Here is a 21,616-nt window from a genome sequence, read left to right as displayed (position 1 = left end):
GGTTCATGTATTTTCAATGAAAGTGTAATTTTGAAAATACGTTTGATTCAGTTAATGACACCAAAGATCCTCTTTTGTAATGACAATTAAGCTTATTAGTTTCTAATGTCAAAAATTAGATACACGTTTGAGTGTTGAGTGTAAATGCTGGTTATCTCCCTTTGTTTACATCACGCGAAGCCCACGTGGATTTTTGTCGTCTGCTACCTCAGTCTCAGTCGACATACGAGAAGCATTTTATCTCCGTTTCATCCGGTAATTTTCATACATTTAGACATTCCATTTCGTATTACATACGTATAATGGAAAGTACCACAGGCCTTTTACGATCTCGTAACCGCTTTCCAAATTAAACCGCAGAATAACTCGATCCATCAAAGAACAGTTGATGAGTTTATTATGTGATTTTGTATTATTTTCGACTCTTGCTCACGAGATTTCCAGAAAACAGTCCTGCCTTTAGCATTTTATAGATTAACTTTCTGTGGTTAATAAGTAATTTTCAGTCCTAAAGAATGTCCAAGCTTTCATAAATATCAAAGACGAAATGTCACTGGAAATTTGAACTTTGCTTTGGTGTCTGTGATAGAAATTGGCACAGGCCTTTGTCAGGCTTTGGTACTCGCTAAACCAGAGACCATCTATTATATGGTCTCTGGCTAAACAGACAAGTCATTATGAGGACTATTTACCACTCCCACTGTTTTCAAATGCTTTAATTATAAAAGCTAGTAGACTATACTATTTGTTTCTATAACTATATTTCAGAGTATAACTACTGACAACGATTCATAATATGATATGAGACATAAAGATATTTTTTTCTTCTAAAACTATCAACCACCAGATTGTCTGGACCAAATATGATGAGTGTACCAGTAACATGATGAGAAAGCTATCGCACAACTGACCAGTAATGCTTAATATATATTCCTGAAATAGTGATTGAGTTTGTTTTCACTGCAATGAAACGTATTTCAATATATCCCTGTTGGTCAGTTTCATAAGGACAAATAGAAGAGATACAAATCACAGATATTTACCGCATTGCAACCCAAGGGCATCATTATATATATATATATATATATATATATATATATATATATAGGCCTAATGTTGTATATATAAGCAAGATTTTGTAATTTGAGCTATTTAAATATTTAACCAGAGACCACCATGCATATAGTATATGGTCTCTGGTTTAACCAAATACTTTCACCAGTTACTCTTCTTTTTCAAATTTATTTAGTTTATTTCTTCAGGTCATTTAGCTTTGAAGACATTAACATTAGTGATGTCAACAGCTCAACTCCTTCGGCCACAAGAAAAGACAGGGACAGTAAGCATTGCACCTTCTATATATGGTATTGCCATGCATGTGTATATATGAGACAAGGTTGAGATTTCTGTGATATTTTTAATTTGCTGTCTGAAACAACATGGGTATTCCAGAAAATATAGTCATATTATTGCCCTTCCAAGCATATCCTGGTTTCAGTGAGAAGGAAAGATAAAATATTAAATCATTTCTTTTTAAAGTGTTTCTATGGCATTGATTTTGGGTGTCCTTGTTCATTGGCAAATATCATGTTTATGTTTATACAGTGCCAGAAAGTTGCAGCATTGTTTAAAAGGATACTATATGAGCAGTTTATATCTCACAACATGAATTAAATCATGGTAGTTCATAATTATTGTCAATACTTTTTGAGAAAGCACTAGATGTTACACATTTTCGCAAGCCACAGTGTGATTTATGTCTTGAATTGAACACTAAAGTGGATGCTAACAGTCCTTCTTAATTATTTTTAGTTAAGTTAAATCTGTATTATATTAATGGTGGAACTGCTTGGTGAAATGTATGTTCATTTCTGGCAGGAAAGCTGAAATGTGGCACAGACATAGCCTAATAGCCCATAATTATAAAACAAACGGGAGGCAACAGTTTTGGAAAATGCATCCTACCTTTTGGGGCAAAAATGCAAATGTGTATTTTGCACATTTTTTGCTATTTTTTACGAAGGCATTAAAGACCTTAGGTGTTAAATGTCTCTTCCCAAGTCCATCCCCATACAGACAGGCAAAGAATGACTGGATGTTTGTCAAGAGTTTGTCCCAATATATGTACACTCCGATAGGCTGCTCTTTTGGCATGATGGATTAACGCCTCCTGAGTTGGGAGTTTTCAATATTCCTATCACCTTGGGTGAACAGACTCATGCGTGCCTCATTCACACTGAATATGGGCAAAGTGCATTTGTACATGGCCACAGTAAATCGTTCCAGTTGAGAGAATTCTGCTTCAACAATCTGTGCTGGTGTCATTGACAGATGAGTAAAAACTGGAGTAATGACATCTTTCACTGGCATCCAGACATTCCATGCAGTAATCTTCCCAATCCCACAAAAGGTGGAGACTGTGTCACAGCCTGTAAAGGCATGGAAGAAGAGAAGACCCCAGGATATGCTGAGTCCAAGTTTTTAAGCAATCAGATGAGAAGGAATGTATCTTTTATAGGCACCATAACCAAAGTTCACTGACAGCTGACCGTCAAGACAAGATGCCATGGCAATGCTGAGAACAACATCTGTATCTATTGCAACCACCAGAATTTTCTTGTAGTCCTGAGTTGCCGCGTGTTTACAGTGCAGAAGCATCCTTGTATCCGCCTCTTCATGATTACATGGCTAGAGAACAGACACATCAGTATGCCTGCTGAGTGCAGTGTCTTCAAGAGTAGTGCAGAGGACTTTGTCACCTGGAACATCAGCATTTGATACACTCTGATACACTTTGATACACTCTTTGCCAAAAAATGAAACAGACCTGCCTTGGTGGAGTTTACCCTGAGGAATGACTTCCAGTTAGATGGTAAGTGGGTTTGGGCCTCAACCCTTAGTGCCATGCCTTCCCCACGAATTAGTCTGGTGTATGAGTTCAAACTGTCTGAAGATAACGATCCCATACAATGTTCAATCTGTCAGCAATACTCAGCTGATACAGAACATATGGAATGAAGACCTTATTGGAGAAATCATCAAATGTTTGAAGGACAATGTTTCTTTCCTTTTTGATTCTCTCAGGATCCAGAGTTTGAACTATGGCAGCACCATCAAGTATCTTGACTTGGACATCAGGTGGTTCAACAAACTGAGCTGTGGCTAAAGGCTCTAAGGATTTGAGACTTTCACCTTTGCTTTGAGTTAGTCTCATTTCATTGTTTTCTCCAGGTAAAGGTGACCAGGCATGATTCTCATGCTGAAAGAAGGTTTCCATATCACCATCCCTGTGCTGACAAGAAACATACAGTCTGGAGATGAGCTGTACGTCTTTCCTCATGCTTGACACTTTTGTTCTGTTTTTCTTAGAAGCAGACTGCCAAGCAAGGCGAAATTGTTCTTAGAGATGTTGTCATAAAACTTTGAGGAAGGATCTGTTATTGTTATTCTTGATATTGCTTCCTTTCAGCTGCCTCTGCTTTGCGTACATTGTCAGCAACATCCTCACTCATGATCACCCTAGTAGCCAGTGTCAGAATTTCATTTGTGTCATCTGAGAATGGGTTGCCTTGATCTGAAATGGCTGTACCAACATCTTGGACATTACTTGCAAATCCTCATGATGGCACTCTGTGTTTGGCTTCTGTGTTCTGCAGTTGGTCTCATACTCCTTTAACAAGTGTGTGATGTTTGGACCACCTACCATCCATCGTGTCAATGCTGCCTCATGTTCTGTGATTCCAATCACACCACCATCTCCTTTCAACACAGCATTAAGTTGTTCATGAATCTGATCGTGAGGAAGCATACTGAACTTGCATTGAGTCTTCTGGGTTACTATATCCTTTTTCAAACTCGCTGTGAATGGAAGGTGCAGTCCGTTCGAGTTGGAGAAGATCACAAAGATGTACTGTCATCCATCTTGCATAATGAATATGATCAAAGGCAAACATCCATGGAATCATATCTGATAGGGATTCGAGGCACGTCTTGTAATTTCCCTCATGTTGTGAGAGCAAGAATTTGAGGAATAGAATTTCAAGCTTTATAGCAGTGTCCCAGAGGCAAAACTGTGGAGATATGTTCTTCCGTTCCTTACAACAATCATCAAATGAGAGAGTGTCTTCAGTTTCAGCCAGGCAGTCAGAGAAGGCTTTCTGTTGCAAATGCCACAGGGCAGCTACTGTAACTTGATGAGCCCACTGACATCTGGATACATGTAACCCCTTCTGAAGTGCAGAGGCCCTTCCGTTGTTACATTGGAGCTGGTGAGAACTGATGTCCACCCACTTCCTTGTAACCAATCTCCTAAAATGCCAGAAATGCCATCTCTATGTGGAGTGGGCCCATCAAAACTACAAACTTGCCTTCTCCATTTACCTATGGCCATGTCCACTGAATCTTCTTTGGGAATGTAAAAAGTGGTTGATCAACAGTAAACACAGGTATTTGCCCAGGGTTCAAATACTGAATTGCACTCTTGATTACATTCATGGCATGCAGCATCGTAGCTGGAGAATGAGCAGTGTCTCTGAATTAAGGCATCATACCAGTGACACCTGGTGGACATTGAGTTGATGGCATCTTGTCTGCAAAGTGCTGACCAGGAAATGTTGACTTTTGCGAGTATTTGTCCACAGTTCAGTAGCAAAGAAACTTGTTCAAACCACTGTTTCTGTTCCAAATCAATGTCATCTGTTGTAGTTAACAGTGTGGCTCCACGAGGTTTGGCTGGTAATGGTTTGTTAGGTGGAAAGGTGGCTGGTGCTAGAATGATTTGATTTCAATAGGTTTTCTGATGTATTTGACTCTGATTCCTTTAAGAAAATGTCTCTTCTAATAATTTTAGCCGCCCACATGATAGGTACAGCATCGCTGTCTGAACTTTCATCTGATTACAAGGTGTCACCAATGTTAAATGATAAGAACCCTATTTTGATGTGAGTGATTCCAACCGAGCTATTTCAGCAAGCAAAGCTTCTTTCAGTCTGGAGGTGTTAACAGTTCTGTTATCACCAAGTTACTGAAGGCTAGTTGTAAGCAATTTCACAATGTCTGCCAACTTCAAACCTGAATTTGCCTCATATCTGTGTTCTTCAACATATGAAATTAATTCTGCAAAAGCTATTGAATATGGCCCGATTTCATTCTTTCTTTCTTTGTTTTTGGCTCTCAGGAATGATCTGTGTTTTGTATACAAATCTGTGTAGCAATGTTTGTGATACACAACATCAAGTGCAATTACATCACCTGTAGATAACCTGCCTATCAGCTTTCTGTCTTGAAGTTCATGAGTCATCAAACAAATATTAGAATCAAATGTGATGGTTTGAGCCACTGGGTCATTACAATCTGTTGGTAGGTCACAAAAGAAACACACATATTTTTCAGAACTGTGGATTGTGTCAGTGGATAGTTCATTTTCTTTTTCAGAATTACTTAGACATATTCTCAGTTTCTTTTTCACAGGTGTTGTTGGTAGATGTTCATTTGCGTCTAATTTATGTGCCCTTTGCATGGCTCTTACAACTGCTCTATCCCCACACTTGTCAAAACAGTGCTTGTGCCATTTAGCTTGATTTTCTTTAAAGGTATTCTGGATTCCATCCCCATCATCAAATCCTAACAGTTCAATATTCAGTGGTAACGAATGCAGCTCAAAAAGTTTGGTCAAATTAGATTCTCGCTTCCTGAAGCCGGCACCTTTCATGTTTTGTCTTGTGACATTGGATGGATCAACTAATTTGCTGTCATCCTCTGTCTAACACAATGCACTACTTATTGACCAATTTGTTTTCACCTTGCTAGTATCTGATGAGCAAATGGTTGGTATGCCTGTATTACTGGCCATGACTTCAGTATGTAATGACTCAAAACATTTCACAAACTAATTAACCTTTCTCACTCAAAATTATGCCCCAAAACATCAGAAACCTTTCATAAAATTCCATGCAGAAGACACAAAAGGGAGGGCACTCTCATGTTCAAGTTCATGAAGGGAGGTAATTTGTGTGTAAAGGGAGACAACTTTCATGTAAAGGAGGTAAACATGAGAAAATGGTGATTTTATTTTGCTTCAGTCACAAATGTTTAAAGGTTGGTAATTTCATTAGTCAATAAAATTAAAACTGGAGTAAATATGGCCTACCTCCTGATCATTTTATGTTTCGATTGTGCAAAATATGAGCCTTCCTGCCACCAAGTATCCATTTGGCAAAAATTTGTTATCAAGCTATTCCACTATAAGCTGTTGCATAACTTAGTGTATAGCTCATTCTTTAGCACTGAAAATTGGTATATTTTAGTGGGCTTCAATATTCCCCAATGAACAAGTTACAGAGCAGCAGTCTGCATTGTTTGTGAAGAAATTGTTGGCAGTTGCAATTTCCAATGTGACCTACCTGAGGGCCATATTCCCAGAGCATGCATTCGGAGACAGGTGTTTAGAGGGTAATGTACAATGTGAGATCTTTGCTTTTACTTCAAGAAATTAATTTTAACTAATTATGCTTAAATATGATTTTTAAAACCATGAAATATGTCACTTTATTTAGTAGAATGCAAATGTACTGCTGTGAGAGATTTTTATGGAAGCTCATATTAAATAGGTCTTTCAGTATGAGAAATATGAGTATGATATTGGATATACATTTTTGCTATTATTGAAACAAGTAAGCTGAGGCTTCAAAATGATGTTAAATGTCTACTTTGAAGTTCATTAAATAAATCTGTATTCTGACAACCAGTAAGATAGCTAACTCATGGAATGGACAATGACACATTGCATCGTTATAAGTAAAGAGGTGCTTGTTTTCCTCGCCTGTGAAATAACATGGATATTGAAACAGGCTCTGATGACCAATGAAAATGAATATTTATTTTCTCGTGTTGTTGAATGTCATGCTATTGCTATATGGCACAGAAATATAGAAGGAATGTGCCAAATAGAGTTGTGACGATTAATCGATATGCAAGTTATCGTGATTCAAGAGCTGCACGATACGATACATCGATACGATTGTCGTGTATCGATTCAGCACGATACTTACATATTTAGCAGTCTACGAAAACACCGTCTCCCCTTCTATTTAGACTTTCATGGAAAATATTCCCATGGACATGCTCCGACTGATATAATTTTCACAAATTTATTTTGTTATCTGTGCAAAAAAGCCAGTTGTGCCAATGTTGATCCCTGCTGTTCCATTTTTTGGGAAAACACTACTTTACTGACACATGCTAAACATTTTTAATAAAATGTCTTTCATGATGATGTGTTTTATTTTTTGGGGGGAGAGGAATACCTTCCCTGACATGATAACATAACAGCACATTATTTCCAGTACTTTAATTTTTCTGTATGCAAGGACAAAATATCGTGATACGTATCGTTTCGTGGCATGGGCGTATCGTCACAACTCTATTGCCAAACATAGTTATTTAAATGTTTTCCATAAATCCTTTGGAATATACATGTATTGATGGTGTGCATGTGTTAATCACATCAGTTCATTGATGCTAGATTTGAACCTGAAGATACTGAGAGATGACAGTTCATGTCCTGGAGCATGCCAAGTCATCAAGTGGGTCAAGGGTTGCTTTGATGCTCTGGACAAGAAATATGTGAGTTTAAATACATGCAGTCTAAGTAAACTTATCCTCAGTACTTTTCGTTACACTCCACCACTGAGTCTAACAAAACCTTATGGGAGGTCGCGTCAGGTAACCTTTGAGATTGACCAATCAGAACACAGCTTACCAAATCGCGAAAGTGCACATTCGCACATCCCTTATGAACTTTTCATCTTGAAAAGGTTCATACCCAAACGATTCCAAATGCTATTTAGCGTACAATTGCTTCTGGGTGATGCACACGGCGTACGTACAGCCATGACAACGGTGAGTAAACAGTCGCTGAAAATAGTGTTTTTGACAATATTCAAGGATGTTATCTTGCAGAAATATTTGCGAATGGTAACCATGTCATCAGAAACCCCAAAGCGTATATACTGCAGGTCAAATAATTGTGTTATATGCTGGTTTTTATTTATGGAGAGATCTGTGTTGGTGACCTGAATATTTTGAAAGTCCCTCCGATCCCTAAATAGTAGCCATTGTCTGATTGGTTAAATCTATTTAACTGTCTCGCATTTGATTGCACTGTCTTTGGTTGCTCAAAGGTTACCTGACGCGACCTTCTGCTAGGTTTTGTTAGACTTAGTGTTGGTCAGTGTAACGAAATACACAGAGATGAAGTTTACTTAGACTGAAATAAATGTAGAAAGTCATTTAGAATGGATATTTTGTAGGTGTCATTGTCCCTAGTAATAAATGCTTGTCATAAGGAATGATGAAGTGGGTAATACGGTAACAGGCTGTGTGGCTTGGTGGCATGTTGCTGTGGCCTGATGGTGTGGTTTATTATTCATGCTATTAACCACTGGCTTTTCATTGACAGTTCTGTGCAGGTGTATGACATGCATATTGTGAAAAGGGGATTCACTGTCACGCTTACTTTTCATATAAATACATGTATAGTGTCTTCCATTGGAAACTGATTATTGTTTTGCATGTTTAATATCATATCTTTGTTAATCATAGTTGAAGTTTTTTCACTACCAAAACAATTCTGTTTTCACATTTTCAGCTAAGAATGCTTGTGATAGGGGTAAGTAGTTAATTTTAGCTTCTCTTATAGATAAACGCATCAAGTTTCAGACTCAGAACAAATCAGAATATATTGATGATTTGACTGTTAGTTGAGAATGTATGATCTGGGTATGAAGTTTATTATTCAAGATCATTTTCTAATTCCATTGTGACTGGAATATTATTGATATCCCTATTGCATATAGTTGTATCAGATTCACCAGTAGTTCGTATGTTGCAGATCTACTTGGACCCAGATAACCCGGAGGTAATTTGCAAAAATATATATGTTGATGTAAAGTGGTGTTTAAAGCCCCTCAGATATGGAGTTTTCAATTAGCTGAATTTGAAAGAACAATGTGGCCTTTCTGAAAACCAGTTATGCATGACGTATTTGTTTCTTGCTTTCTTAATGCCGTGAAATATGTCATACAGTTTTATCCCTTTCTAGTTTCAATGTTCTGCAATATCTTTCATGATAGGTACCAACAGCATGATCTTTGGGGTTTTTTCAGACTGTTATAGAGTCATACACCTTCAAGTTCTCCTACTCAGCCGAAGGAGGCATCGATATATACAGGTTGTATCAGCAGTATCTCCAGTGCAGAATAAAATATAAAGGAATACAAACAAGTTTATCACAAGGCTTTTATCATAATGTTTCATTCTGTTAAAGAACACCCAAGTTAAAATAGTTTTGTAGGTTAATCTGTCAAAAACATTTTATGTCTGTAAGCCTAGTTTAAAGAATGTGTTGTGTAAATAGTTATGACTGGTAAGCTGAGTTAAAAGCAAGCCACATTATGAAAATCAGATCAACTGAAAATTGAGCGGGTGGATTTATGCATGTCTGTCATTGTTTTATGTCTAGTGGTAAACTGAAAAACAGTTAAGTCATACATGTATCTGTGTATGCATTAAACACACATAAAGTCTGAAATTTGACGTAGGATTTTATCCTTCAGGAACAGCAGGAAAATTTCCAGTGCATACACAGCTGCTGAGACAAGAAAGGCAACAATCCGCCTTTTGCGTACCATTGTTGTTCTGACTCAAACACTAAAATCACTTCCTGATGATGTAATGATGACTATGAAACTACTCTACTATGATGAAGGTAAGATATGAGTTTAAAAAGTCATTTGATATTTCTTACAAATCCTTAGCAGATCGCACATGTTGAACCATGTTACATTATCCCAAATGCAAACTGTCTAAACAACATTATTTCCTTTCAAATCTTCCTTAAAAAAGGAAAAAGACCAAATATATGTTCTGGAAAAATATAGTCCAAATGTTTTCAAATTTGTTAAGCAGCAAAAAAGGGGTGAAAAAGTGGTTTCAACAGCTGTGCTGTACTGCGCTCCAAACGCATGCGTTGTCAATAGGTTCGCGAAGCTTGAAACAGTATGCATGTCTGGAGTATGAGGTCGTGAGCAGTGGTCTAATCTTGGTTGTGTACACAAACAAGTAAATAATCTACTCGTTACATAAAAAACTTGTTGATTGTGGTAAGCAGCTTCTGTCACGGATCCGGAGAAAGCTCAATGTCTGTCTGCCTGTCTGCTAAAGACAGTATGCAATACACAGCTTCAGTCATTGACCACATGCAACTTGAAGTTAACGCCTATCAGGCTATAAGCCATAAACAAAATAAATTGATTTATGACTCGTGCACCCGAGTCCTGTCTCTCCCACATTATGTAATTAGGCAGGTGTGATACTTGTACACATGACATGTTTCTGTGTGTGTAGGTTGCAAACAAACTACATGTACATCCATTTTCTCGGATGACTGGGATCTGATGGAAACTGGTGCAAACTTTTGTCAGTTTCAAGTCCTGCAGTTTTGTACTTCAACGACTGGCAATTTCCAGCCACACAGTAGTTCATCATCACTACTGAGATGATTTTTGATTGGATCGAACGCAAATTCAGTGAACATGTATTTACAAAACCCAACATTTCTATATACATTCTTTATGGATAACAACTTAATTCTTCTAGTGTATATGATTTTGTTTGACAGCGATATATGAATCCATACTGAAACGACGCATCAAGTACAATAAAAGAAGTTGTTATCCATCAAGAATCTTACTTTCTTGTGACTCTCCATACTTCTAAAATGCCCATCAAACAGATCATATTTCTGTACACACAATGAGCCCCAAGCGTATCAGCAAATGAACCAGCCAATCGGAAGCTGTCATTACACTTGAGTGCACATCCACCCGCTGTGACTGGGTTTAGTCACCCAAGGGCTTCGTTTCGAGGGAAGTAAGCCCAAGTATAAAATATTGCACTTTTGAATCACGATTGTATGCTTAATATTTTGTTTATTTGTTTTTTTACAAGCAGCAATATATATTATGTCATGAATAAGTGATAATTGTGTTTTAATTATGTTTGATTTTTTGGTTGCATGTGGCCTTTAGTGGAGAGGTACAGTGCAAAGTTTAGTTTTAAGTTTCTATTTTGCTGAAGAGTTTTGTGAATTAATGTACATGTATATATTAAAAACCCAAGGGAATTCTTGTTCACCCAATAACTTGAACATTTTTAAATGGAATTTTTTCAAATTTGGTGATCCCCCTTAACATCTGCATTTTGTTATCATATTTTGATAGTTACTTTTCTTGAAGAAAATTTCAAATTACATCACTTGAACTGAGAGAAAGTCTATGTCAAATTTGTTCAACCAATAACTTTATAATCAATAAATATATGTTCTTGTCAGATGTGAGTAATGACTGCTTTATTTATACCACAGTGTAAAGTTTCAAACAAATCTTGTATTTATGTCAGATTTTCATCATATATTTTTGAGCGGAAGTTAGAAATCATGGTCTGGGTTATTAATGCCTTGCTGGGATCCATATGACGATGACATGGCCCACTCCCAATAAAACTAGTGATAGTGAAAGCAATTTCCTACTGAAACTTTCTGAGCAAGCAGTATATAAATGTGGATTATGTTGTCACTGCTGAAAAAACATTTATGCGTATACACTGAGAGAAAGAACAAAGGGAACACCGTTTCATAGAAATGTTACTTTATCTATGCTCATACCCATGAAGGTCTGTGTTAGAATATTGGCCTTCAGTAACCCATGCTTGTTGTAAGAGACAACTAACAAAATCAGGTGGTCAGGCTGACTTGTTTGACACATGTCATCGGTTCCAAATTGCGCAGATCGATACTCATGCTGCTGGTCACTGGATTGAATAATGCTGAGTGCTGCATAAAACTAAATTCGCTCACTTCCTGTTAATGCCCAGTTTTCCTCCCATAGAGCTTTTAAAGCTGGTGTTGAAAACTAGAAAATGTGAAGGAATGGTTGAATTTTCTCAGTCTAGGTAAACATAAGTCTCAGTACTTTTTGTCATGCTCCACTGAGTCTAACAAAATGAAGGAGGAGGTCGCATCAGGCAACCTTTGAACGACCTATGACCATCCAATCAAACGCGAGAAAGTCGAACAGACTTAAAAATTTCACAAGTCACTGACACTGATCCCTCAATAACCCAAAATCTGCATAAAACACAGGTATTTGACTTGCAGTAAAGCTCTGTTAGACTTCTCGCTTCTCTGCAGAGTAGGTCCGGAAAAGACCATTAGCTAACATTTCCGCAAGCTGACATCCTGGAATATTGACAAAAACACTATTTTCAGCGACTGTTTACTCACTGTTGACAGTATTGTAGCATGCACCATGTGCATTACCTGGCAATCGTATGGAAAATAGCATTCGGAATCATTCAGGTACAAACCTTTCTGAGGGAAAAGTTCTAATGGCATCTGCGAATGTCCACTTTTGCGATTTGGTAAGCTGTGTTCTGATTGGTCAGTCTCAAAGGTTACCTGCAGCGACCTCCTACTAGGTATTTTTAGATTCAGTAGTAGAGTGTAACGAAAAGTACTGAGACTGAGTTTATTTAGACTGGAATTTTCCTTTAATTTATTTGTTTCTCTCAGCGTGTTTTACCGTTTTGATGATTGCCATCATATGTATTACATACAGGAGTGTGATATGTGCCAGTATGACATCATATTTTGTTGACTTATATTGTTATCTCCTAATCTGAAAAGCAATAAGTGGAAGAAATACATAATTCTTCAGTCACACCTCCAGACTATGAGCCTCCAGGTTTTAAGGCAGCTGACACTGATGGATTTAAATTTGATGAAGAGCCAACCAACATCAAAGTTGGAGATGTTGCTACAGTAAGTTAATTATTCATTGATCACTGATTAAAACTGAGGAGGAACTAGGTATTATTGTAATGTGGATGTGTATATTCACAATGGTAAAGATATGCTGTTATTTGGTCATGATATATCAGTTTCTTAAATTTACATCAGTTAGTGATCATTTATCACAGTGAAAAATGGGCTGTGTATAATCAAATTTAAAGTACTTATGCATTGGTTGTTTTGAAGAAGAATCATTAACAAGGGAAAAGGGAAGGTCATCCACAATATAGCTTTCAGGGATTATCTGTGCACTAGTGGATTAAAAACCATCTTGATCCAGTGCCACCATCCAATTATATATGATACCCTTAATAGCATGTTTGATCAATGTGTAGATGTTTTTAAGTGTTGATGCAAGTTGGTTTTTTTCTCATATTTCATATCAAACTTGAAATACAACCATGCAGCCATTCCACACGTGAGTAACAATCAGCAAATACAGGTCCAATAACTACAAAATCTATGGTTTTGTCCTATGTTTTGGTTTTCATTTGGTCTGCATGATTGTTTCAGTTAATGGTACATAAAAGCACAAATTATACTCCAGCTTTTGTTTTGAGTGACAAGTTTTGGCATAAGTACATTTTAGGTGGGGAGTCATTCATATTGTATATGCAACTCCATAAAAATCATCATCCCCTAGCCATAAATCATGACAACAAACCAGTGATGAACAGGGAACCTTGCTGTCAACAGATCAAGTTTTCTCCAGAATTGGGACTGTTATTTTGAAAGTATTTATGAACTGAAAATGTTTTCAGTTCAAATCATAAAGTTCTGCTATAATTGTTGTTTTAACAGTGTAAAAATGCGTATCAAGACTGATGGTAAGCAGTTTGAGATGAAGGAGGACCCTGCTCAGGAGGAGGAGGTCCAGGAAGTGTCTCAGGAGATCTCCAACAATGGCCTTGATAATGAAGTCATGGATGTCATTGTAGGTACCTTTTACGTGTGATTTGTAATATCTTAGTGACAATGAGAACCTATATTCATCCATTTGTGGCAAATTTAAAACTGTTTATTTTATTATGGTAATTGTTTCATATGCACTTTTGAAAGTATGTATTTTAGTAACTGGCATGGTTAGAGTTGGTGAATCAGAAAAGGACATTTATGGATGAACATCTTCTTACTTTGGATGATGCAACGTTTCAATATATGCCAGCTTGACAACGATACGAGAATCTGTATCAAAGCGTTGCATCATCTGAGTAAAGAAGATATTCATCCATAAAGTTTGCCGTTATATATATTCTAGTAACAGTTCAAAATTTGAAGGAAGGGTTGAAATATTCTGGCATACAGAGGTAGAGTCTACGTAACATATTGGTTAACTATACAGGACAAGACTGGAGAGACAGTTGCAGTGAAAAGGCAGTTGTCAGAAGAGGGTGAAGGACTAGTGGACGATGTTCGAGTCCCCGAAATTAGTCCTGCAAAACCTTCCCCTGGTCAGTACACTTCAGGAGGTTGATCTTTTATTGTAAACAGATTTTGTAATAGTTACTGCCTTGATCCTTCAATGTGAATTGTGTGCCCTTATGCAAGTTTCAGTCAAATGGAGAAGGCACTTGCTTCAACATGGGCTTTGCCTTTTCTTGATGCATCCTGCTTTGAAAAGGCTGAAATATTTGTCAAGTCATGAAACTCTTTCTCTCTAAAGCCGCCATGTTAATATTGAAAGGAATGTTACATCTAACTTGAACATGTAGTAATTAGGCCCTCTTACTATATTTTCTTAAGCTGTTGACAAGAATTCAGCAGAGGTTGTATCCCTCACAAGTGAAGTAGCTGCAGATGAGTACAAAGTCCGATGCCCATGCGGATGCAATGAGGTAGTGTTTAGACAATATAGATAGGGTTTTCATATAATGGTACACTGGTGAAAGCCAACCATGCTATAAGCAATTTATGTGTGAAAATCAGGTGGTTGACAAAAGGAGTCTAATGAGCGTGAATAAAGTTAAACTTTGTCTTACTATGATTCAATGTCTGGATATTTAGGTGATGGTTTTGATCATATCAATCAGCCACTTGCTCAATTTCTGAGGAGCTGTGCACAGTGATTTGTGAAAGTGGGGAACAAAATAGCATTGAGCATGTGGTTTGCTTGCTATAGTTTCCTTTGTGTAAAGTGTAGCTGTATTGGCCTGTACACCTACTCTTTTTACCATCTATACCGTGTGCACTCACACTTGTGTTGCGAATGCAAACTCATTTCCTTCACATATTTGATCTTGAATCCTATAAATAACTTGATGCTTAGAAAGGTTAAAGTTTTCACTGTAATCAGTTTCAAATCAAGCACTTGGCTTACAAACTCATCACAGTACTCAGCAAAGTGCATCATGCCTTGTGGACAGCTGCCGAGAAGGTGAAAAAGAAGTGTACAGTGCACATCTACAGAGTCAGGAGGGCCCATGAAAACATTGGTTTGGTCCTTCCTGTGCACTTTAATGCTTTCAAGAATTTGCCTCGCTTGCTCATTTTGCATATTGCTCTTGTTTGATGTATCCGCACTTGCTTCGTAAGGTCTGTTTGGTTTCAACTTAGTGGGCACATATGTACAAGTGATAGTGACTGATACTTCTCAGAAATATTTGTGTATATCTCTTACAAATCCTATCCTAGTGATGTGATTATCTCATAAAGTGCTAACCAAGAGTCTACAGGTTTACATGAAAGTGTCCGGAATGTCTAAGAATGTTTGAGTATGAAATAAATAGTAATAAAGTGCATATTTAATACTGCGTACCAACATGTCTCTTCCAGGATGATGGGCTGATGATCATGTGTGCTGTGTGCAAGTACTGGCAGCATGGAGTTTGTTTCATCATAACTGAGGAGGAAGAAGCTCCAGAGGAGCACATCTGTGATGTCTGTGCCACAGTAAGATGTTACCAAGTCATAAGTTATTCACCAAATGAAAGCTCAGAACAGACCTCATCGTCATATAGTTTGTTATTATAAGCAAAGAAATTGGATTGTTTGGAAAGTTTGGGCGACTCATTCAGGGCATGTCAATTCATCTCCTGACAGGGGCATGGTTAATGGTATCAGCTGGTAGTTCTGGCCTATTTGATAGGCACTGCCTTGTTATAGCAGGACTATTGTTAGCTTGACATATAACAACAAACAAAATAAACATGATGCAGGTTATACAAGACACTATTATGGATGACAACTTCTTTAATTCTTTTAACACGACGTTTCAAGGCTAATTCTGTTAAAAGAATTAAGGAAGTTGTCATCCATAGAATTAAAGAAGTTGTCATCCATAATAGTGTCTTGTATTACCTCACCAACTTCTAAATGCCTTTGAAGAATTTCATGATGCAGGTTCATTTAATTTTACAGAATATAGGAGGCACTTGAATGGCCAATGTCATATTACATGTATATAAGAGTACATATCATCCATTTGTTTTACAGACTTCAGTGACTGGCCTCTGACCAAATTGTTTCTGAAATTGTTTTATCTTATTTGACAGGATAATATTCTCTTTGTTTTCAGGGAGTCAGAATGTGTACAGACCCTCAACTGTCTGACATGACTTCAATAGCTGTACAGGTACATTGTTACTCAAAAGTAATCATGTTCTTCACTTCACTGGCCTCTATATTAGTTACAAACACCAACGTACAGCTCATTTCAGCTGAGTTGACTTTTATTACTTACACATACACAAACCAGGTAATGTTCATTAGATGTGGGAGACTGTCAGTTCTACGTTGAAGTCATGGTGATGCAAATATTGTAGAAATATAAGCAAAGTCTAGTGCTGTGTCAAGTAGTGACTTCAGCACTTTGCTAATATACGCTTGTAGTATGGGACCAAATACATGCACATTCTTTTGAAGACAAGGGGAGGGAGTCCTATTTTGTGTTTTTTGCCAATCTGGAAACTCCAAATAATTTCATGTCATGACATTTTTCAATACTGTAGTTCTTCATTCATTCTGTATGGGTCACAAGCAATGTCAAATCTATATTTGACCATGACTTCATGTTGAAAAAAATATATAATTATGTAATACAAATGTTTTTTGTGTTTGAAGGCAACTTGTCTGTGGCGTCGAGCTCTGATGGCTTGCACTGACATGAGTAGGTTGCTTGCTCCTCATCTTGCTCGGCGACTTGGAATTGAAATCACAGTGGCACAGGGTCTCATGAACAGACTAGAGAAAGAGAAATTTATCAGAAATTCCGGGAAGGGCAAGAAGCAAGTTATTTACTAAAACTAATTTTGTTTGGTTGCACAGAATCATTCTCCTATAAAGTCAATGAATATGCCAGCCTGTCTCCCTGAATGTGTAGTTGTATTGCTGAACAGTTTTCTAAGGACCCATTTGCATTGAACATTAGGTCACTGTGCATAGTTACAAATCGAACACATCCAGAAAAATACATACAGTCATAAACGTTAGGAGCAGAAATGAGGAAATGACACAAGTGAATTAATCCTTACTTTTATGATCTTTCTTTTCTTACTCCTCCAGACTGGGAAAAATAGTTGATAAGGCGTTGGTGAAGAAGGACGGGATTCAGAAGTACCTCCAGAAGAAGACAAGAGAATCTCAAGAATTAGACAAAAACAAGACTGTTAGTATTGATGTGAAACTTGATGAATGAATGATTCAAGAGTATTACACTTCCTAGAGTTATGTTTCACAAAAGTTTATGGTAAAAATTTTCAGAACATGTATGAGTACACTTTTCTCTTTTTGTCCTGCTCTGAAGGAGCCCAAGACTTATAGCAAACATTCAAATGTGAGCAGTTACACTATGCGTGGAGCAAATTTAGTTTCATATGTTATACAAACATTAAAACAACCTTTTTCTTGCAGACTGCCAAACCCCATCAAATTGAAGTAAATGTGGTTGACAAAAATGATGACTCAAAGAATGAGGTTGGTAACAGTAAAATTATTTCAAATATGCATCATCGTTCTTCAAGACTACATATGTATTTATGTATATAATGATATACATCTGGAAATATCAAACTGAAATAAAAACTAGTAACAAATGTTTTCTGTTTACTATAGTCAGTTTTATTGAAAGATACAAGTCAATTCATAGGTTGAAATAAATATGAAATTGCGAAGTGAGTATTTTGAATGTTAAAGTTTTGACATCTGTCAGGTAATACTGATAACATTGATGAATTTTCTTATGGTTAGGCATTATAATAGAATGTTCCTAAGGTATATCTTTTTGATTCTCAGCCTGAGAAGTTTGAAGGGATAGTGAATTCGTTGAAGAATAGCAAGAATATGCAGGACAAGTTATGTTTTCTGACTACTTTTCCATAACCCACTAGTTTTAAATCAGCTGTAAACATGTTAGATATGAACAATTACAACTGATTGTATCATGGAACTGAACAGTAATGTTTCCACTCTTTCAGGTTGAGATGTTGGTGGAAAAAACTGAGGGAATGAACATCTGTGGCAGAAGACTCCGGTCAAAAGAGACATCAAAGGTTATTTGTCAGAATCATTTTGAAGCAGTGTTCGAAATAACTGCCAGTCCTCTAGCAAAATGCTACTTGACCTTTGCGCGGGCCAGTCAAAAGTTACTGCAGTTGGCCCGCATGGATAGTGATTATTTAGGAGCTGATTATGTTTCCTGAATCCTGAATTGCTAATTTTAGCAACAACATTGTCCTCAAAAACATAAACAAATTGTTAAATGCACATTATTAGAAATAACTATCTTAATGAAGAGTAGTAACATCATCACTGGTCTGTTCTGAATTGCCAGAGTATGACCACAGTGATTCACCACTTTTTGAAAGCATACCCCAGACGACTAAGCAGGGCTCTCCAGTGTTCATGGTAGGCTTTGTACAAGTGTGTGCAGAAATAAAACTTGGCACATAGATAGGTCTGGTGGGGTAATGGTTTTTGGGGGGGTAGTTTGGGAATTCTGAACTAAATATTTTTGGTATTTCCATAGCAACAAGCTTGACTTTGACTCCAATTGTTGGTAGTGCTTGTTTCTGGGGCAGAACCTGTAAACCATTCACAGTTATTCACAGTTTCTTCACCAGTTTTCAGACATATGCATATCAAGTTGTGAACTGGTGTGTTTTGGTAGTTTGGAATTCTGATTAAATTATAGTATGCAATTCCAGGGCAACAAGTTTCTCTTTTGCTTAATTTAGTGGTAATGCTCCTTACTGGAGCAGAACTTAAAAATCTTTTTGATACTCTCCTTCCACTTTGCTATATACATGCCAAATTTTGATATAATCATAACTTGTAGACATATTTATGAAGAGTATTCTGCCACTGCGGAGGATATTGATTATTTTTTAATCTTGTTTGAAAATGTATGGGTATTCTTAGAGTGTGTCCCATCATTGTTAAAGCTCAGAGTTAATCTGCGAAATGAATGCTTGAACTGTTCTGACATGCGCTGTTTTATTATCTATAAATTATCATGAATTATTCGGACCAGTATGTTGTCTGGCTAGTGACAGTTTGAATCTATTTCTAACACTATCTGGATGTTGTTCTTTGTTCTTGCTGGGGAGTGCAATGATAGTCACATCAAACAAAATTCACTCACTCATTCACTTAGTTAAGTTTGCTGCAGTCAGCAAATAATGCGGCCTGGATAAAGTCTCTCATGAGAAAGAATCCAGTAGTTTCAAATAATATGGCACAGACACAGACAGCTAACGCATTGTAACATTATATTCCTCAATATTCTATCATCTCAATTCCAGGGAAAGGAACCAGAAATGTGCACAATCACAAATGTAGTCGTGTCTGACAGAAACAGGGGAAAGAAAAGGGCTTTCTCTAAAGTTGATGATGTAAGTTGAAGTCCATTACACAATAGGCTGTTGCTGATCACCACATGTAGTATCAGAAGAAAGTAGTCAATCAGAAGGAATCAAATACATTTCCACTGTTGGGAGATGTTATTGAAAGGTACTGGTCTCTGATTTTGTCAAGTTTGTTATCATAAATTCCATGTAGCAATATTCTACATGTGTTGATGACCATGACAGTTCTCTATTAGTATTTCAGCCACATGGCAGCAGGAAGACACTAAGAATTGGCTACATATAACACTGTAGAAATTGTTTCTGGTATCAGATCCAGGTCCTCAGCTTGATAAACCAACACTTTCAACATATGGCTACTCAGTCTCATTATTGCAGAATAGCATGCTTCTTTTTTCAAACTTAGAAGGCAGCTTGTACTATTAATGTTTCAGTCAAGTGAGTTTGAGGTGTGTAACAGCCAGGATGCAGAGGACTCCCACTGTGTGCAGGCAAAGAAGAAGAAAGCGAGTGTTGTTGCCAAGGCCATCATGGTGTAGCTGCTACCCATCACAGGGATGTGACTCTATTTGGGCCAAAGTTCAAAGAATCTTAAGTTGTTTGAGATTTTGATTCGTACCCACTACTGGAATTATAATCAGCCATGCTTAAATGGTTGAAAAGAAACTCATTAACTGAGTTTGTATTCCTACTACTTCATCTTGTGTTTGTCAAAGTAAAAGTATCCAGAAATTGTATCTGTGATCTCAGTAACTGATGAAACTGTTTAATCTTACATTACCAGTAACTAACAGATCAAGAAGAGACAGACTATTGATGGAGTACACAATAAGTCTAGGCATCATTTGGCCAGATGAAGACAAGACAGGCTAAGTTTGCAAAAATATTACAAATATCAAATACATCTTCTGTAATATAGCTTCACTTACATAGCTTACATTGTCTCACCTTCAGCCTAGTTTTCGAAAAAATTACTTAGTAAACTGTATCAAACGTTGTGAGAGTATTTTCACTGTTGGCAAAAGTTATTACTGGCCCTAAGTAAGGAAAACTGATATTCGGGCAGACATTCTTTTAAGTTACATCCTTGTTATCATGCTTAGATAATTGTTACAGCTGTTCATAATATTAAAGATATATTTGCAATAAACAGTTTACTGTTATATCGACTTCTTTCATTTATGACATTCAGGATTATCTTTGGAGGAAAAAGCATGCTTTTTTGGCCAATCATGAAACTTTCCATTCAAGCTGGATTTAACCATATTTTATAGGACGCAGATTATTTTATGACTGCTTCTAAATCCACAGTGCAGTTTACAACTATTCACTGGACGGTCACAGGTAACAAAAGGACAATTGTTTTAGCATGTATTTTATTTGCTTCCTAGAATTCAGTAATTGCCACACCCTGATAATATTAATCTTATTGTGTATCAACCTAAATAGGTTTACATGTAATCTTTCTTATTTTCAATACAGAAGTGAGAAAAATGACCAAATTATGGAAATGCAACCAATTCAATGACCACACTTATCACACTAAGATATACCAGAAACCCTATAGTTTATAGGTTGGATGTCACTGGCATGGTCCGTTTGCTGTGTTTAAACTGTTTCCTGGTCAAGAGCTGAATCGTGCACACTTCTGTTTTGTGCATGAAGTAATTGCATCTTGTTTTATCCCAAAGATTCAGGTTGTAAATGTATAAACCGTGTGATTTATCCCACTTCAGTCCTTTGCACTTCAGACTTTGCATTTCATAAAACGTATGAATGCCTGTGTACACATTTTATAAACCAAACCAGTAGCCAGACACAATGCACGATCTTTTGAACTCTTGGAGAATTGTGGTGTTTACCCAACACAGTTTGAGTCGTTCATGTGACAAAAACACCCTCTCAACTT

The 21,616-nt window shown here is 37.0% G+C and overlaps 1 protein-coding gene across 1 annotated transcript; it reads left to right on the top strand.

Moving 5' to 3' along the window:
- Nucleotides 1–1,294: 1,294 nt before the first annotated feature.
- LOC137261759 (HORMA domain-containing protein 1-like) lies at nucleotides 1,295–20,246 on the top strand. Its single transcript, XM_067799543.1, has 20 exons — nucleotides 1,295–1,339; nucleotides 6,306–6,450; nucleotides 7,523–7,623; nucleotides 8,648–8,668; nucleotides 8,891–8,917; nucleotides 9,165–9,229; nucleotides 9,615–9,766; nucleotides 12,774–12,877; nucleotides 13,315–13,325; nucleotides 13,709–13,841; nucleotides 14,250–14,358; nucleotides 14,651–14,742; nucleotides 15,680–15,796; nucleotides 16,422–16,478; nucleotides 16,967–17,130; nucleotides 17,408–17,510; nucleotides 17,756–17,818; nucleotides 18,319–18,393; nucleotides 19,645–19,734; nucleotides 20,142–20,246. Exons 1-20 carry the CDS (start codon nucleotides 1,295–1,297, stop codon nucleotides 20,244–20,246), a joined length of 1,779 nt encoding a protein of 592 aa, XP_067655644.1.
- Nucleotides 20,247–21,616: the final 1,370 nt, after the last annotated feature.

This window comes from Haliotis asinina, chromosome 14, assembly GCF_037392515.1.
Source record: "Haliotis asinina isolate JCU_RB_2024 chromosome 14, JCU_Hal_asi_v2, whole genome shotgun sequence".
In the NCBI taxonomy this organism is placed as follows: Eukaryota; Metazoa; Mollusca; class Gastropoda; order Lepetellida; family Haliotidae; genus Haliotis; species Haliotis asinina.
The sequence above is the reverse complement of the archived record's forward strand: the minus strand, read 5'-3'. Positions and strand labels throughout refer to the sequence as shown.